At 34.5% G+C, this 19,860-nt stretch overlaps 1 protein-coding gene across 1 annotated transcript; it reads right to left on the bottom strand.

Moving 5' to 3' along the window:
• Positions 1 to 1,196: 1,196 nt before the first annotated feature.
• LOC142345617 (uncharacterized) lies at positions 1,197 to 16,455 on the bottom strand. Its single transcript, XM_075397758.1, has 6 exons — positions 16,237 to 16,455; positions 12,503 to 12,565; positions 8,633 to 8,845; positions 3,622 to 3,769; positions 2,072 to 2,189; positions 1,197 to 1,443 (listed from the first exon to the last, which is right to left on the bottom strand). The coding sequence occupies exons 1-6, from the start codon at positions 16,358 to 16,360 to the stop codon at positions 1,330 to 1,332; spliced, it is 780 nt and encodes a 259-aa protein (XP_075253873.1). The 5' UTR covers positions 16,361 to 16,455; the 3' UTR covers positions 1,197 to 1,329.
• Positions 16,456 to 19,860: the final 3,405 nt, after the last annotated feature.

The raw sequence follows: 19,860 nt of genomic DNA, 5'->3' as shown, positions 1-19,860 counted from the left end.
CCTCAATGGAAAACATATAGAGGAAGATGAGCATACTTGAATTGACGTACAGCGCCTGCTGTGAACAGATGTTAAAAAAATTTCTGCGGTACCTCATTTTGACAAAATTCAAGACTTTTTTAGCCAAGGATGCTGTTCACACTAAAAAAAATTGAAATTGCTTTGCCAGCTTATTTCTTGAAATATCTTCAGACAAAAGTTTCTGTGTTGAATTTTTACCAACTAATTAAACTTTTCTTGGGTGTTGCATTGGAGTTGCCGGACCAAGTTGGGGCGCACACTGGGTGAGCCAGACCTAACAGGATAACGCACTGGGAGTACTAAGACTAATATATTTAATCATTTAGGAAGCAGTGAACACTTGTACGTATTCTCTCAAACTTTCTGGACGATAGGTTTTGCGCTGATCAGACCGCGCAGAGTTTTAATTCTGCCCTGAAGTTTTTGACCATAAACTTGCTGCCAGTCTGTCTCCGGGTCGCGCTTTATTCCCCCCCCCCCCCCCCCCCGCCATGAGAAATACCGACAAAAACGACGTACTAAGCCTCGGTTTTTGTCGGTTTTGCTTGTAAGAAGCATATTTGTAATCGACGAAAACCGACGCTTCTCAGTTTTTGAAACCGACGATTCTTACGTTTAAATACCGAAGAAAACCAATCAAAACTACGAAAAAACGTAAGAGCTTTGATCGGTTTTGGCGAAGTAAAACCGACGAAATCTGACGATTTCTTAGGTTTGAATCCGGCGAAATTCTCAACACGGGCTGCGTCCGACCCAAGTTGGTCTAATCAGAGCTGGCTTGAATAGTGCACCTCAAACGGGGTGGGTAAGTCTAATCTACGCGAAGAAATAAGCAAAAATCTTTTGCTATTATTTCAGCATGTACAAAGAGCCCTGTTAGAGTCCATCTTAATAGTCTATTTGAACAACTATTTTAAAAGTTTATTATTATTATTATGCAATTCAATTATCCTGTAAACTGATCTCTCCGGTTATTAACCGGCACAATTAACATCAAAGGCTGGTTCATTATTAAAATTTAGAGTGCAGAGGAAAGGTGTCTTTTCTGTCTATTCATTCAACTTTCAACTTTGCATATATTTTACTTGTAATTGATGGACAAATTATCATGCAATGCGAACCATTAGCAGTTAAATTTGTTCACATATTTTAAGAAAACAACACGGAACTTTGCGCGCTGGAGGGGGTTCAGATCGCTACCTTGAATATAATTATGAATGAATGCAGCATGCAGTTCAACTTAGTTTTTTACTTGACTTTAAATTTGAGTTTACTATTGTTTTCAAGGCTGATTCTTATTGATTGTTTTTATTTGTAGTAGTGGTCGAATGTCTCCTGTGGTCCATAATTCTTTCCATCGTAGCTATCAACCCACCGGTTGTTGTAGTAGGTCTGCTTGATATTGTTCACTTCAACCACAATCTTAACAAAGACAAGAAGAATAAAGAATTAATTTAATTGCTGTCCCCGTCCCCTTCGCCTCCCTAACATTATTAGGCTTCTCTTAGCCCAATGACAGATTGGTTTGATTGAACTTTGTAATAATGATGTAGCGTTTAATAATGGGCCGTGGCAATTGTTAGAATTTTTTGTTTGAATTTCTTTAACTTCTAATATTTGGACAATTTCTTCTAAAAATGTGTTTTTTTTATACAAAAATTATGTTTAAATAAAAAAGGGGAAATTTAATACTTTGCAGTTCGAAAACGTGAGGATTAGTTCTCTCGAGAAGTTTTGTTACCAAACTTACTTTTATCGTCAAAGACTGATGCATGTTCCAAATTGAAAACTCAGGCTTTAAATCTGCTACAAAACGACAATGACGTCACAAAAGAGGAGCCATGTCGTTATTTTTGCCAATAAACATTTGGGTTAATTAATGCTCAATCAACTTCATATGGTAACTAAGCTGTGCGTGTTTGTGTGTGTATGTATTTGTTTGTGCGTGTTTGTGTGGGTTTTGTGTGTGTGTGTGTGTGGGGGGGGGGGGGGGGGGGGTAATTGGACAGAATAGATCCAGTTGAAAATTGTTAAAATGAGAAAAGTTTACCCAGGTAGCCATCCATCCGTCACTGCCATCGACAATAGTGACGTTGATCTTGTCGAACACTTCAGTTGGGCTCTTCATGCAAACATCGCATGGCATGGATAAAGGATAAACGTCGATACTAGAACAAGTAATTATCATTACCCTAGAGATTACTCAGTTATAGGTGTCTTGACCGTAGTGAAATCTGATCAGACCATGCTTCGAGTGCACTCCTAACTAAAACTGATGGATCAAGGAAAGAAACCCCCGCCGTAACACTGAAAAAACACCTTATTTTTTATAGGAAATAAACACCTAAATAATTAAGCCCTCATGGAACCAAGCCCGAATTTTAAAATATGCAGCTCTCAAACTATCAAAAGGGGGTTTATTTCCGTGTTGGAACTTTTCCTTAAGAGTTTATTTGCTAAAATTAAGCGGTTTTTTTACGAAAACGACAAATTGAGTATCAACAAAACTATTAATTTTTCTAACCAATAACCGAGAACCTATTAACAACTGGCACCGCGATGGAAACTCATAAGCATATCGCACCCGCCTGAATACAGTCTGACTCTAAATTGTTACTCAAAAATTTTTATTCAGAATCAAAAAATGAAGCAAACTTCTAAGGCTGACCTCTGACAATCAGGTGGTATGTTATTAATAGCTGTAACCAAGCCAAAAAAATTAGGCGATAACTGAGCCTAAATTTTTTTGGCTTGGTCTTGTTTCTTTGTTCATTCGTTGATATATCTATTCAATTTAGTCATGTGTATGACGTGATTTTTTCACAATTTTTCACAATCCCATGTTGGCCAAATGCACTAACTAGATATTATGCTAAATAATCGTTCTGGTAGTTGCAACGTTAGAACAAAATATTGGGTATATTTTGAGTAATTTGTCAGATCGGGACACCCATTTTCAGATCTGTTCATATTTTTTATTAGTTTTAAAGATATATTGGAGGTGGTTTCTGTCACACCGAAGCAAGAAGCGGCGCAAAAGAATTGCTTTCCCGATAGTGATGTTTTGTTCACCTGTGGTAGTTTGACCTGTTGATTTTTTCTAGTGTTTTTTATCAGGTTTCTTCTAAATAGTTTTGCAAACCAGTTCATAGACGTTTCTAGGTCTAGTTATTTGATTACTCAGTAAAAAATTCTTTGAATTGTTGCTCAAGGTTTTTCTGCTATGTTTTTTGTTGACGAGAAAAATTGTTTGAGCATGCTTGCCTTTCTCAACTTTCTCAAAAATTTTTGAATAGATATTTGTTAGAAAGTTGAGATAGAACAACCTATTGTAAATTGTGCATAAGATAAGCTTGACAAGAAGCTCTACTTGTTCAACGTATACTTGACTAGAGAAATGAAGCGTTGAGGAACAAGAAAGAACATGAGAATGGTTTATGAGAGATTCCCAAGTTCGAGAACTTAAGACCAGTTGGTGTAATTGTTATCGCACTAGGCTTGCATGTAAGAGATGATGGTTCGAATCCAGTATTGGTCCATTTTCACAGTAATTACACCTGCTTAGACCCCCCAAACAATATTATAATTGGTACTACATACTTTCGCCTTTCTCTGTCATCGTAGTTAGGAAGATCCAACACCCCAACATCACAGACGTCTCCTCCTTTCGTAATAGCAGTGTAATAGAAGTCAGAGTTCGTGTTCGCATCCTGAATGTCCGCAGTTTGTTGTATCACCGTGTTGATCACTGCCAACATCAATCATCAAATTGTTTACCTTTTAAGCTCATTAGTGGTGTGAATTTTTTGTAATAATCCTTTCTCCAGCCAGTTAGACTGAGGATATTAGCTATAGTTTCGAATTCCTCTCCTATATCTCATTTTACCTCTTTTTAAATTAATTTGCGGTTAATTGTTTTTCATGCCACAAAGAATCTCAGACCCAGTTTTACAAACAAATGTATCACAATTTGAGGTTCTTTAATGGTGTGATTTTTTTTATCTTGACCTTTATTCGAGCTTGCATTACAAAATGAAGTACGAAATTGGGAAAATTGGGTAAAAAAACAAATTGTCGCTTAAATCTTGTATATTAAGCTTTGAAGCGGTGAACTTATAATTTAAATCTATTTTAAAAGATTGCCCCACTGTAAGCAGACTTCGAGGGGTTTGAACTACGCCGCAAAATGGCAGGAATTTGAGACCTTTCGTGGACATAACTGACAATAAATTGTCACATTTACTCCCTTTGTATCAGTATTTATCACCTCGAAAAAAGTTGATAAACTTATTAACTTTTAGTTACTTAGTTTATTAACGGAAATTTAGTTATGAAAATGGATTGTGCGATTCGCGAATATGAATGACCATATTACATCACTATTGTCCACTTCAAATGTTGACAACAGTGACGTCACTCATATTTACGAATAGCGCAACAGGTTTCCATTTCTAAATTGCTGACAAAGATTGAACACTTCAATTGAACTCGAAGTTTATTAATCAGTTTTAAAAAAAACTTTTCGAGAGAGCCATAGTCCGGGAATCTTAAGAATGTCTTTCTAATCTCCTAGTTTACTGAACGGCAAAAGTAAGTTAGCACCCCCTACTTTCACCAAGTAAAAGTTCGATTTTTGAGGCCAAGTTACACTAACTTAAAATCTCATTTTCAATACAATTTTTGCTCCGTTGATCCCCTACACTAGTTCTCTCGCCGAACTATGAAATTCAAATAAAACACAACTATCATTTACCGAGAATCCCAATGTAAAATGATGAATCTCATCCAAGTGTCAAAGTAATTTTGTCGATATAATTGTGCTTTTGAGGCAAACTGTTCTCAAAAAGTGGTCTTTTTGGTTTAGTTGTAAAATTTTAGTTTTTGGTCTCCAGAAGATTAGTAAAAGTACAATTCAAAGTAAAAAAAACAATCCTAAATAAACTGAACGGCAAAAAATAAATTAGCACCCCTATTTTCACAAAGAAAAAATAAAGCTTTGAGGCATTATTACTCCACATCAAAAACATTTTCTGCAAACGATTTTTCAATCATTCATCCCGTACACTAGTCCTGTCTCCTGTATACAAAATTTATATAAAACTCAACGTTCACTTACCAGATAACTCAATGCAAATTTGATGAATTTTATCGGAGTATTGCAGTAAAGCGAAATCGAGACATGTTTTCAGGTTAGTTCAATTATGGTTAAATTTGCAATTGTGTTAAACATTAGAAAGAGCAAGTATGTGACAAAATTGAAATCACATGACAATTTTGTGATTGTAAAACTCAATGGAGTTCATCAAAATCACATTTTGTTAAGTTAACGTTAATTTTATCTAAATTTTATAAGCTGGCTTGAGGGCTAGTGGAAGTGATCAACGATCTTTTTCAAAATTGTAGCTGCCCTGAATAACCAAAGAGGAGTTAAAACGAGCATCTTGTTCACTGTAAAAAAAGAAGTTATGGTGATTTTCTTTTTGCAATTGGTAATATGCTAGTATAGCAAGATATAAAATTAAAAACCGCACTTGAAAACGTGTATAGGAAAGTCTGCAAAACAACAGTAAAAAGAAAAGACAATGAGACAATGAAGTTTTCATGCTTTAACCGGGCAAAGAGACAGAAGACAAGGCGAGAGGAGACAGAGAGGGCAAGCATTCGAAAAAATCTGCAATAAATTTTTAATAGGTGTGAAAAAATCGTTAGTTCACGTGCGGAACTTTCAAACCATTTTCTTTCTTTTCTTACCCACTAACTTAATATAACTTGTTAGTTTATTTTTGTACAAAACGGTTCTTTTGCTTTTATCGAAGTTTAATTTTACGTTGATTAAGTTGTGCTCCCTTTTACGCATTTGTCTGACATTGAGTTGAAGCGTTCTCTTATTTTTGGTCAGTTTGACCTTTGACACATTTTAGAAATTATTCTGGAAATTCTTTCAAACCTTTGCACCTACAAAAATTCAGAAACTGTAGCTTGTTTTTTTTAGCGTGTTTTGATTTAATAATTAAAAGTACAATATCGAAAATTTTTTATAAGAACAACGATTAAGTTTTGCAGCATTTTTGACTTTTTTTATCTAAGTTTGGCCTATGTTCTTTCCTTGATGCGTTTGTTTTTTGAAATCCTCTCTCAAAACACCTTTTTATCTATAAAATTTTGTTTTTCATTGTTAAGGGGTGATAGTTGAATTTTTATTGGGCTTCATTTTAACGCAATCAGCAGTTTTTTTCAAAATCCTTACTGCTTTTTGTCACTTAGTTTTTCTGACGTTGAATGAATCATGTTTTTAAATGCTCCTAAGAGTCACTGACCAAAACGGTCTCTTATAGTGTCTGGAAAGCAATTAATCGGAAATCGCAGTTTTAGAGACTTGCTATGCATACTGCTAACACATATTTGAATCTTGCTCTTTGTTACTCTCTTGAGTCTGTTTCGTGGCGTTTTTTTTGCGATCGGACCTTTTTGATAGTTGTGACTATTTATTTCTTAATTTGTGATTAAAGATCAAAAGTTTTGCAATTAATGCGGAATGAACTCTTTGCTGCTGGAAGCACTTGACGGGATTTCTCAAAACATAAACGGTTGCTAATTTTTGCTGTTTTTCGCCTTTTTGCTATTCTTTTAGAAATATTAGTGGCTACTTTAACGATTTAAACGTTTATTCTCGTTGATACTCAGATACAGTTGGAATCAGGAATTGCTGGAAGTCTTTTCCGGATCCCGTTTGTCTTTTTTTCCTGTACGCTTTCCTTCTGGCTGACTTTAGTCACTGTTTCAGACTATTGGTTTTTGTACACCAAGTTTTTCTTATATAGTCTTGCTTTCGAGTTCAAGATTTGAACGTCAAAACATACGTTGTTATCAGAGGATGCCTATTCACGAAATCATTGTCCTTTATCATCGCTTATCATTAGGGCCATTTTTTGGAATTAGTGCTTATCAGAACAATTTTAGGAAAACTTCTTTAAGTTTTCTGCATCTTATTTTAAGCTATCGATCCTACGAGAAATAGGTATAAAATTTTCAGTGTTTGTGGGAAAATTTATTTTTCTAAAACTATTTTAAATTGAGCAACCTTTGTGTAACACAAAATATCAAATTTACAGCCTATTTAGCCTATTTAGGCCTATTTATTTTAGTTTGTTGCGTTTTTTAGAAAGCATTTATTAAAAGTCATGTAATTTAGGTTACAACTGGAGCTACAACTGGATATAGTTGAAAAATTGATGGAGTCAATTGTAATAAGAAAAGGGCGTTTTTTTGTTATTTTAGGGTTTGCTTAGTGTTTTGCTTAGAATACCGTTAACAGATTCCGATTATCAAGTTTTTTCATAAATTGATGGGTTTTTTGTGTTGTTCTTTCTTGGTTCCCAAATTGTGAACTTAATTAGCGAAATCAGTGATTTATTTGCGTTGAAACTCAGATGTGGTTTGATTCAGGGTTTCGTCATGTTGTTTCTGGCGCCTTTCATCCGTTTTTTTATGCATAACCTTCCCGTCACTATTTCCGTTATACATCACCCTTGACTTCTGAATAATGTTACTCACTTTTTCAGCTACGGGGAATTAAAATCCAGTTAGCGAACTGTTCCTTATTTTGTGATTTTGAATTTGGTCTGATTTACTGATGAAGCACGGTCAAGAAGGAATCAAAATTCTCAGATAGATTAAGGGTTCAGTGAAGCAAAGAAATGAAAAAGTTTACTAAATGAAAAAGATTTGCTTTTTTTAATTTAAATTGTTCAACATTTTTGTTCTTGCATTTTTATTTTTATTTATATAAAAAGCCTGCATTTTATATAACGTCTTCATCGCTATTTCAGACAATTGATCACATAAATCAATAATAAATCTGACGTATGACAACTTATGTAACTAAGCGTATACAGTGCGTGAAAGTTCCGATATGTGAAATTTTTTGAATCATAGACTCATTTTTTACTCAAGAATTTAAAAAAATTGAATAAATCTTTTAAGGATGGCTTTAGTATTTCAAGAACGTTTTAATGATACCACTTTTTTATCTCTCCACAAAAGATATTGATCGGTTTAAAATTCACTCATCGAAAAAAGCCAGGCCAGCATAAAGTTGCTAACCCCCAAATAAAACTGAAAGTTGGAACTTAAATTAATGAAAAAATTTGAATAACAAATATTAGCAATAAAACCAATCCGTTTTTGTAATCAAAAAGTGTAAAAATTTTTTCTGCTTGATTGGCGACCGCGTATGTTTTGCTTTCTGGTAATCCAACTAAGGAACCTAAAGACCCAAAAGACCTAAAGACCTAACCGGATCTTTGTTATTTTCCGTTTGTGCTCTTTGATATTTTCCGATATTTTCGGGGTCCCATAAGCGTTCAGTTTGAACTAAATTAGCCTAATATCACTCGTATCCATACGTGTACACCAGTGTGCGACCCAAATGGTCTGATCAGAGCGGTCTAGCGTCGCGCACCTAAACCAGGGTATCGCTTACAACTCTAAAACAAGTGTTGTGAAAAAGCCCGGCAAAATTGATTATGCATACTCGATCTTTCGGACATTGGCCACGTAATGTAAAACGCATCAGGGGCCCAAGGGTCCAGACAGAGAAGCTGATACTAACAGCAAGGCCCGTGGAAGCAATCTCGTTGAGCTGTCAGAGCACCGGTACAAGGATGCTTGGCTTTCTCATCGTTGGTCCTCTTCTCGACACACCCCCCGTCAATTTTGTCATCCTCTTCATACCACACACAGTATCTTCTGGATGTTGTTTTTCCACTGCCACAGTGGCATGGGCAGGGGTCTTTATACCAACCTGTTATGTAGGGCCCGATACCTGAAAAACAAACAAATGTGAAAACTTTTTCTCCACCTCAAAACTAAAACCCGGGTTGACATATCTTGGGAACCATATCCAAGAACCATGTATGGTTCCATACAGGCCATACAAATATTTCTTATACAATCTTGCCATGTGTGCCAAGATTGGTTTCCATATATGATTCTTATATGGTGTCCAAGAATCCGGTATACACATTTGTTCATTCTTTCAACACCTATGCTAAGCTTATACAGCGGTCTCAGCTTTCAGCACCTTACACGACTTATAGATTATTAGTACCATATATGATTCTTACCTGGTCCATATATGGCTCTTATATGTTTCTCACATGGCCCATACATGATTCTTACATGATACATATATGGTTCCTACATGGTTCTAATATGACTGCATGGTTCATTCAACATTCAGGTACAGTATATTGGCATGGTTCTTGTATGGTTTCTTATGAGAGTTTCCATAAGTCATGGATTTCTTGACAATCATGAGCCAGACCATAAATCTTTATGGTCTTGGATATGGTTGGGAAAAAACAAAAAATTGAACTAGCTGAATTTGCTTTTTTTGAAGTCTTCATGCATTCACAAGTTGTTATTTTAATTGTTTTCCGTTTTTGTTTTTTTCCCTTTAACTTTTAGTGTCTTATACGGCACCTTGATTATGTATGGTCTTGGGTATGGTTTCAAAGATACCATGAACTTTTTTTTTCAAGTGTCTTGATGAGTTTGTTTACACAGAGTAGACTGCATGATTGTTTGAGGAGTCTTTCGAGCAATGTTTACTTTTCATAGTCAGCTATGTGGTCGCCAAGTTGCCATAATCTCCATATATGGCTTTGATATGGTTGCCAAGAAAGGTTTGTAGTGGGCAACCCGGGTAGAGACCTAATTGGTTTTCTTGATACTCAGATTTGACAGCAACGGGACTTGTGTTTTTAATTGCTCTTTTGTTTTTATTAATATTTGTCTTGTGGTCGTTTTTATGTAATTTTTCCCTTGACAGATTTATTGTCTGACCCATTTGACATATCATCCTCAAAAACGGAATAAGCAGGTAGCGCTCGGAGGGCGTTAAGTTCTTTTAGACCCCTAAGCCCTACCATATTCTAAGAGTGCGATTCACCAAAACTGTTTTGAGGAGACAATTTCATGGTGTGAAGGGCGGTTCTTAGCCTTAAAAGTTGGACCCCGTCAGTCCCCCACATCCTACTACCATCACCCCCCCCCCCCTCCTATTACCCCCAACACTCCCCTTGTCCACCCTACTCCCCCTATTGATTTGAACCCCCTCTCATCTAGCCTTCGCAACCCTACCCCCAATAGCTTGACACACCCCCCCCCCCAACGCTTACCCTTGCCCCCCCTCACACACAAACACTGTGTACCCCACCCCTAATGCTAGCATTCCTAAGCACCAACTTGCTACTACCGAAGCCAACCACTCGCCGTTAGAGGGTGATTCGTCCAACGTTAGTCGGTTATGGTTTTAAATATTTTATCTAAAATTTTTGCTTTTTTTTCCTTTTTTTCTTTTATACGAAAATTTTAAAAATGATCAGTGAATTGCTACTATTCTTCTGAGATTTCCATGATATTTACGAATTTTTATGTACAAATCTCACAATTCTAAACTTAACATAATTTGGTTTTAATTTGCGCAAAAATACAGAAATTTGCCGCTAATGTTTGCAATTTCATTTCACTCAATACATAAAAATGCCGTTAGTACGTTCATCTGCTGTTTTGAAACCTTTTAATTTTAAATTTGAACAGCCAACTTTATAAAATGTGCATTAATTTGATATTATGTGTCTATATATAATAACTATATGTATTATGTATAAGTCTATGTATTATAAGTTTGTAAATAGTTGCTTTTTATTTTACGCATAAGAGTTGCCAATGTTTGTGCAAAATTTTGATATGTCCTTGTTTGTTTCATGTCTCAAATTTTAGCGAAGTTTACAATACATTTAGCATAACTTGAAATAGTTTATGATAACTGGTTGTTTTCATTGGTAGTTTCAAGATATTTTCGTTTTTGAAATGGTCTGTGGGCCGAGGCTCCAATTTTTGTCTCAAATTTGATATTTGTAGAATAGCCTATACTTTTTGGTTTGCTAAGGCGTTTGACACTGCTTCAGTTAATCAATTTTCTAGCTGTTTTGTGCACTCAATTTTTTTTTGTAAGAAAATTTAAATATCAAATTTGAATGATTTTTTTTACATTCGATAGAGCCGTTTTTGTTTGGAATGATCTGTATATGGAACGCTGACAGCCATTGGAATCCACTGCTATGTATATATTAAAATCTGTAGGTATAAGGATTCTACTGAAACTTGTTGACTTTAACTTTTAACAGCCACGTTTACGCAATTTGTATTAATTTGATATTATGTGTCTATATTTATAATAACTATATGTATTATGTATAAAATATGTATTATGAGTTCTTAAATAGTTGCTTTTTATTTTACGCATAAACGTTGCCAATGTTTGTGTATAATTTTGATATGTCCTTGTTTGTTTCATGTCTCAAATTTTAGCGAAGTTTACAATACATTTAGCATAACTTCAAATAGTTTATGATAACTGGTTGCTTTCAATGGTATTTTCAGGAAATTTTGTTGGTCTGTGGGTCGAGGTTCTAATTAATGTATCAAATTTGATATTTGTAGAATAGCCTATACTTTTTGGTTTGCTAAGGCGTTTGACAGTGCTCCAGTTATTCAAAATTTGCAGCTGTATTGCGCTCTCATTTTTTTTATGAGAAACATTTAAATACCGAATTTTAATGATTTTTTACATTGGATAGAGCACTTTTGTTTGGAATGGTTGGTAGATGGAACGCTAAAAGTCATTGCATTCCACTGCTATGTACATATTGAAATCTTCAGGTATAAGGGTTCTACTTAGCAAAATGGCTTGTTTTTATCTTTTAATTGCTTTAATCATCATATCCGTAAAATTTTTTCTTTCATATCTAAAACGGGAAAAATTCTCATTTCTCTTGTATGGTATTAAATGATGAAACGGCAGAAATAGAAACGCAATTAAAATCCGTTGTGAAATGCTCTCGCATATGATATCGTTTCCAAAAATCGTTAAAAGTTTGAGGAAGTGTACGTCTATATTTTAAAGATACAATATTTGTACCACTTCTTGTCTTTTTTTTTCTAACAATATGCATGACAGAGTCCTTAACATTTTTTTTTTAAATTTGAATGCAAGTAAAGCAGGTGTTTGCACCAAAATGGTGCTGCTGAAAAGTATACATCTGTCTCTGGGACAGTTGTTAGGAGACTTCTCACAATTTTCAAAAGATACAATAAAATTTGCAAAAATAATACATGATCTTTTCCAAAAACTTGAGACTCCTACATGGATTAGAAGGTGTGCGTTGTAGTAACAGGTGTTTATTTGGTTCTTGAAAACGTGTCCAATTTTTCTGTTCTCTGTTACATTGGAATTCACTTTGAATTTTTTGGCGAGAGTCACTCTAAGGCTCGATTCAAATCTAGACTTATGACCAGATAATAGGACAGAGCTTTAAGTACTTCAGCTTGAGAAAGTGGAGAGTATTTTTCTATGCAGCAAGTTGTCGTTTTCTGATGAATGATTCGTTAAATTCTTTGCAAAATTCTAACTAACCTGAACAATTTGGTGCTGATCCATATGATCCAACGGTTTCAGAATGACTAACCGGATCCTTGTCTAAAACAAACCATTGAACATCCATAGAAAAAAAATAAAAGATGATTCATGGTCACTAATTCCAGAAAAATAATCATTTTCTCGACCATACGGCCATATATAAGTGTCTTGGTTTTTATTGGGCTGAGAGAAAAATTCTCTAACTATTTCATTTCTGGTGTCGGACAGAAAATAGTGCTTATGAAATAATATTAAACAGCTTAGACACTCAAATAGAATATATTGTACCCTATTTTTTGTGTACCTCCGGTTTGTGTGGTGGAGGCTTATGGTGGAAAAAATGTTTGAAAAAATGCATAGTGCAGATTTTAGCACGCCCATGACGCAGTTATTGGGGTTGTCTGTGGGGCAGAATGTATTTCGTATGTGTGGCATAACTGGTTTGTCTTCAGTGTAGACTTTGGCTCGACCGTAAACACCTCGTGCGTTTATGTTGATCGTTAAAAAAGTACTCGACTGTTATGTTTTGGACACAACGTACCGTTGGCTATCTATTCACCCTGAGTGCTATAATGCCCGCAGTTAAAATTTACGACTTGTTATACAGAACGCTACTATTTAAGAAAACAGCACGTGGGGAAAAATTGTACGCCCACTGGGCAAAAATTATACACCCCCTGAGGGGTGGAACAGAATAGATCGTCATTTTGTCTGCCATCAGCTCGCTTTGCATCTAATCAATTTTCGACTGAGCATGCTGTTTTTTTTCTATAACAGTTAAGTTTTCTTAATTACTGTTTAATTGATTACGGCAACTAGACAAATAATATTAACATGCTTTTGCAAGATGCTAGAAAAACTTTTGGATCAAAACTATGAATCATAATTCAAAAAACCAAATAAGGTTCAATTGAGCGTCTAAGAAAATGCTCCCCAGAATAAATGTTTTCTTTAAAATTGGGCTCACGAACGTTGAATGCTTTTGTAATAAAAACCAGTCAGCCAGAACTGATTCAAAGTTTTGTGCTTATCTTTTTCTTTTCATAAGTAGTGTTTTGTGAGATTCCTCCCGCAATTGCAACAAAAGGCATCGTAAAACATGTTATTTCATATCATTGAGCATAATCTGTACTCAATAATTGTGAATAGATCTTGGGTGAGTAAAAAGCGTGAAATTTCGAAGTCTCAAAGAAATATCGTTCTTTTTTCGCATTAACAGAAAATAGTTACACGACTCCGTTTGGTTAATCTTTGACAACCTTTTAAACTAATATAGAATAGATTTTCTCCGACAAAAAGGAAGAGAAACCATCCAACTTACAATCATTATCTAGCTGTAAAATGCAACTTTGCAGACAAAAACACTCGGAAGACCTCAATGCTAAAAAATCAGAAAATCTCTGTAGTTCATCAAACTGACTCATTACTCTTTTTCCATAATTAGTAAAATTTGTAACTAAGCTAAGTCAAAAACCACACTTTAATTAGCAGTAAATTAAGTTACAGACAATTAAAATATGAAGCGTTTTGTCTGCGGTCAACCAATATGCTGTAACAAACTCTCTATTTCTAGCAGAATTTTATTTTTACAGACGCCACTTTAAGCCTCTTTGAATCTCGGCCGAGGTTAATTGAGTTTTTCTGAAGAAAAAATTGAACTGGGAACAATTTTAAAAAAAGAATTAAGGCCAGCGATCCCTTGTTTTGGTGAATTAAAATCAGCAGGGCCAAAGTGATTTTTAAATGTACAGACAAACAAAACACTCTAAGTGAATTAGAATTGTCATGAATTTGATGTCTCAAAACAACTTTTTAAACAACCAAATTCATCAACCATTACTTTACTGCTCAAAGCAAACACTGAAAAATTGCGAAATTTTTTGACCTAGGACACATTTTTTTCGGACCACAAAAAGACAAATAAACCAAAATTTAGAATCAAACTTAGGCATAATCTAAAACTCACTTTAAATTGTTTTGGTTTAGCATCCTCAAAATGAGCAATTATATAATCATACAAATAATTTCACTTTTTTGCACAAATTTATTGCGTTTGAATTCTACAGACGTACAATTCTAAAACCCACTTATTCCACAATAAAAAAACTTAGCGGAAACAAAAAATTTTCCCTTATTTAAAAAAAACTTTCAGTTTTAGCGTTTTTTTTGACAAGCATACAACCTAGTAACATTGAGTCCCCCCCTTGAGCTGTTTACAATAGGGGAAGAGAGTGGACAAATGGATTTTTGACAACTTCTTTTCAAGTTTGCCATTTCCCATTTTATTCCGCTTTTTTGCCATTGAAGTCAGTAATCCTAGCACGATAAAAAAAAACTGCAACATTATTTCTACCATATTTCAACACGCGATTCGTCTGGCATTTAGGTTTTACTTTGCATCCATCGTTTTCCTTTTTTTTGTTTTTTTTAAGATATCACTTTATTTCTCATAAGCGTGGATTAAAGTTAAAAAAGTAAGTTAAATCCTCTGTTAATCTATTTTCTAGAAGACAAAACAAATGCAACCAAATAATTCAGTAAGAATTGTTTTTTATGGTTGCTCAAAACATGGGGAAAGTTTCCAAATGTTTGCAATTAAAATTGAAAAAGTAAACAAAATCCTCTGTTAATCTACTTTACCCTCATCCAGAAGACCAAACAAATGCGACAAAATAATTCAGTAAGAATTTCTTTTTATGGTTGCTCAAAACATAGGGAAAGTTTCCAAATGTTTGCAATTAAAATTAAAAAGTAAACTAAATCCTCTGTTAATCTACTTTACCCTCATCCAGAAGACCAAACAAATGCGACAAAATAATTCAGTAAGATTTGCTTTTCATGGTTGGTCAAAACATGGGGAACGTTTCCAAATGTTTGCTTGTATCGTTTTCATAGTTTTTCACACAGGACATTTTCAAACGTAAGAAACTTTTTGAAACGTAAGAAAGCTTCTGTATGTTCAACTGAAAATCGTAAAAATAGTTGGTTTGTGTGTTCAATTTAAAACTTAGGAAATTGTTGGTATGTTTGATTTGAAGTCGAAAATTCTGGTAGCCTTCTATTCGAAAAACGTCAAACGCAATTCTTGGGGAAAATTTGTTGAACAAATGAGCAAATTGATTGAAACTCCTTCTTTAGTTCGTTGATAGAACTAGTTGAACGAAAATGGATTTTAATTTTAAAAATATAACAGACTTGGTGAACAGTGATTGGATTCAGTTCATTAATTCACATCCTCGGAGTTTTGATATAATCGAGTAAATACGAGTTGATTAGTCGTTTTCTTGCAATTTTTTGTAGTTTGAAACAGAACATCCCGATGTTTTCCTACGTTTGAAAACAAACACGCAGGCGCTACTGAAGAAAAACTTAAGGCCGTTCTTCGCTTTTGTCTAACTCGAACCGAACATACCGACGATTTCCTACGTTTAAAATTGATTATTCATTGAGTAGGGTAATTCTTCACACTTTAAATCTTCTTTTTTCAGTTGAAATAAGTAGTAGAGCTAATTATTTAAGAATAAATTTAATTAATAATAATGGGGTGAAAATGTGATTGATTGCTGTATAAAAATTTGAGAGTTCGTGTGTGTGTGTGTGTAGGTGCAAAATTGTAAAAAGTGACATGATCATAGCTCTGAATCAGTACTGGTATAAGACTTGCAGCTGGACGTGCCCTGTACTGATATTGACTTGCCGTTAGGTCCGGGTGCGTCATCCCGATATCATACCTTTTATTCTCCGGTGAACATTGTCCCTCACCAAATCCCAATTATTCTCAGACTGAGATTTGAGTGCGTCCAGTGCTGCAATAGCAAAACAGAAGAAAACGAGGGAACAAAACCAATTGCTCATTTTCAGGTCCAATTTTGAGATGTTTTTATCACCGCAAAGTTACTTGAGCAAAATAAAATCGAAGTTCGGATTTTCATCTTTTATAGTCCAGGATGTTGAACTTACTCTAATCTTTGTAAAGATGTAATGAGTAACGACCACTACATAGATTTGTAGATAACATTTTGTTTGTTTTCCAGGATTTATTAATTTTATGGACATATTCGTATGATTGTAAATGAGTATGTGTGTGATTTTTACGCCCCCTGGCTCGAACGCTGTTTGTGCATATATATCTATGTATTTCAAAGAGGGGGTATAAACAGCCGTAACGGTAAAAACATAGCAGAAAGCATAACAGTTATACAGCAGAAGAGTGTGTGACTCCATAAATTACAAAACCGATAAATATCAAAACTGTATTGACAAGAAACCAAATTTGATAACTTTGATACTTTGAGTTATAATCAACTTAGATTATAAACTATGCTGATAAATGTTGCTTGCTTATCAGTTTGAAGTGCTCGTTATCTAATTCCTGGCAAACATTTGTGAACAAAAACTGAGGTACAGAGGAGAAAACTTCGGAACAATCAGAAAGTTGATAACAAATAGTTAAAACAGAGTTTCAAACCCTAAAATCAGTAATTGCTGATTTAATTGCAAACATTTATCGTATAAATTTCAACCATGATAAGCACACCCCCTATCTTTATCCGCAGAAAATGTTGGAACTCTAATATTGCCAGCGGACTATAATTTGAAGTTTATCAGGATACCCTTGCAAAGACGAACGAATCAGCCTTAAGAAGCTGTCCATGCCGACTAACTTCACAAAACTTCAAACATTTTTATCCATTTAGTAAATATATATTACACTAATTATCTACAAGGAAGAAGATATGTAATAAATAATTAAAATAAATATAATTAAGTATCAAAGTTGGCACTATAGATAAAAACTAAATAAGAAGCAAAATATCGGCCTTAGCATCAAAGTTTTACCACCCTGGGCAAATTTTCAATGGAAAAACGTGGGAAAATATATTCAAAAAATTATACTCCAAACAATTGTTTCCAACAACGCCTAAAATTTATATTACAACCGATAAAACCGATATGCAAAAAGATCTTGGAAAATCAAGACATCTAAAATCTTCATTGCAAGTAAAAGTTTTCTGGAGATAAGTCACAATCACTTAGACAAAAAATAGTCAAATCAAAAATCTCTCCTAATTGAAAAACCAAGATCATTTTAGAATGTTCCAATAACTATGCATATTTAATATTAAATGTAAAAATTAAAATAGTTTTGTATCTCAGATCGAAACAAGAACTTAGACTGTTCCAGATGGAAAGGGTCTGTCCAGATTTTTGATCGTTCTTGTCCAGACTCGTGCGTTCAGTAGACTTTCTTGCATTAAATTTCAGACTTCCGTTGGTTTTTCGATGTTTCAAGGCTATGCAATTTTGAACGCACAACTCCTCCTCGTGCGTTTATCTTCGGTTTGCACATAATTGCTTTTGTCTGGAAACTCAACCTGGGTAGCATTAGGCAAGAGTGGGTCTTTCACACTGCTTAAGTATTTAACAAGAGCAAAAGCAATAAAATCGCAAGATTTATTTTTTTTAAACATGGTTTTTAAAATGGCCAATCTAGCCCGTGATCATTTCTCAGCGACCATAGTGTAGACCTGGAATTAATTAACAAAACCGTCCTCGGCCAATATAAGGAAAAGACTATACTGGATAAGTTTTCGGTCTTAAAGTAATTTGTCTGGAGTTTGCGTGAGATTCTCGACTTTGGCTGGAGCTGAAACAACCGTCATCGAATTTGACTGGACAATAAAACGTGTCATTGATTTTGGCTGGACAATAAAAATTGTCCCCGACTTGCAGATTGTACGCGTAGCGATATGTCTTGTTTTAAATTTCCTAAAAATTTAAAGGCATTTAGTGGAACTGATCAACAATTAGGGACGGTTTGTAAAGGCCACCAGATCGGACACAAGTGATGGTGGGACTTTTCAAATTGGCTCATTTTTTCTAGGAAATGGATCTGGCTGGACTTATGATCAGAATTAGCCTCGACTTTAACAAGGGTTCTCGGCCGAGTTTTTAATTCTAATTTTATCCCACACCTGGAAATATTTGAACTTTTTATAAATTCAACGTCTACGGTAAAGTATACTGGCACGTCTGAACTGTCTGGCCCCTTCTCAGTTTTGAGAGCGGAGACTGTAAAAATTTCCAAAAGTATGGAAAAATTTTTATGCCTTTAATTCAATGGAAACGAAGGTTTTTGCTCTGAAAAGCAAACTCAATCTGCGTTTGCTTAGTCTTAGATTTTTTCTTTGAAATTATCAGTTTTTCGGTTCTTAAGCTAAACAAATCAATGCTAAGCTAAACAATTCGGTTTTTAAGCTAAACAATTTTTAAGATAAACAAATCAGTTTTTAAGCTAAGCAAATTTTAAGCAAAACAAAACATGTGTTCGGCTTTCTAGATTTGGTATGTTTGGTTTTGATCCTCATATAGTCGTTCGTAAATATTTTTGACCTCTTAAGTTCGATGACTTCGGTTGCTCGATTTTAAACATGAGAAATCTTTGGTACGTTCAGTTTAAAACGTTAGAAATTGTTGGTATGTTTGGGGTACTTGCTGGGGTATATTCGGCACGAAATATAGGAAATCATTGATGTGTTAGTTCTCAAACGTAGGAAATTGTTTATATGTTTGGTTTAAAAGCAAATGGAAACGTCGCTATATTCGATTTTGAACGTAAAAATCTCTGTGAAGAGCGGGATATGGCATTCGAAAATAAAAAAAACTTAAAAAATTCAAATTGAAATGAACTCATTTCCGAAATAGCTGAACGGAATAAAAAGAAGCTAGAGGAGAACTGAGTTCAAGCAAACGATGAAAACCAAGTGCTAAATTTTTTTTGAAACAAAACAAAACAAAACCAGCAGAAAAATTATCAAGTAATATGTAAACCTAAGAACAGACAAAAGTCTATTTTTTCTAGAGAAACTACAACAGGAATTATCACGATTTTGGGCTTCCCATACAAACGAGAACATCCACACCATATTTGATATAAGTTGAAAAACATTTTGAACTTATGTGCAACTAAGAGCAGATAAGACTCTAAATTTTGTCATCAAATTTCAACTTCTCAGTTGCAAAAACAACCTTTTGATAACAGCTGGCGTAAATTTTCAAGATCTCATGTGCAGAAAATCGCGTTTACGAACCAGAAACATTTGTTTTTATCACAGCCTAATCCTAACAATTTTCTGAAACTTCAAAAACTAATTGAATTTAAGAAATTTTTGATAGCCATATTTCTTTTGGCTCTAAGCGAGTTAAAAAAGTCATGCATCTGGCAACTAAAAAACTCAAAAATCACGGAATGAAATCATCTATTCTTAGAAAACAAGGAGCAAATAGTGTTTTTCGACAAGAAAAGTTTGAAGAGGTTGTTGGGGAGTTGCACTTGTTGAGGAGGTTATCAGAAT

Source organism: Convolutriloba macropyga, chromosome 9, assembly GCF_964194025.1.
Source record: "Convolutriloba macropyga chromosome 9, txConMacr16.3, whole genome shotgun sequence".
Classification (NCBI taxonomy): domain Eukaryota; kingdom Metazoa; phylum Xenacoelomorpha; order Acoela; family Convolutidae; genus Convolutriloba; species Convolutriloba macropyga.
Note: the sequence above shows the minus strand (reverse complement) of the source record. Positions and strands in the feature narration are given on the sequence as shown.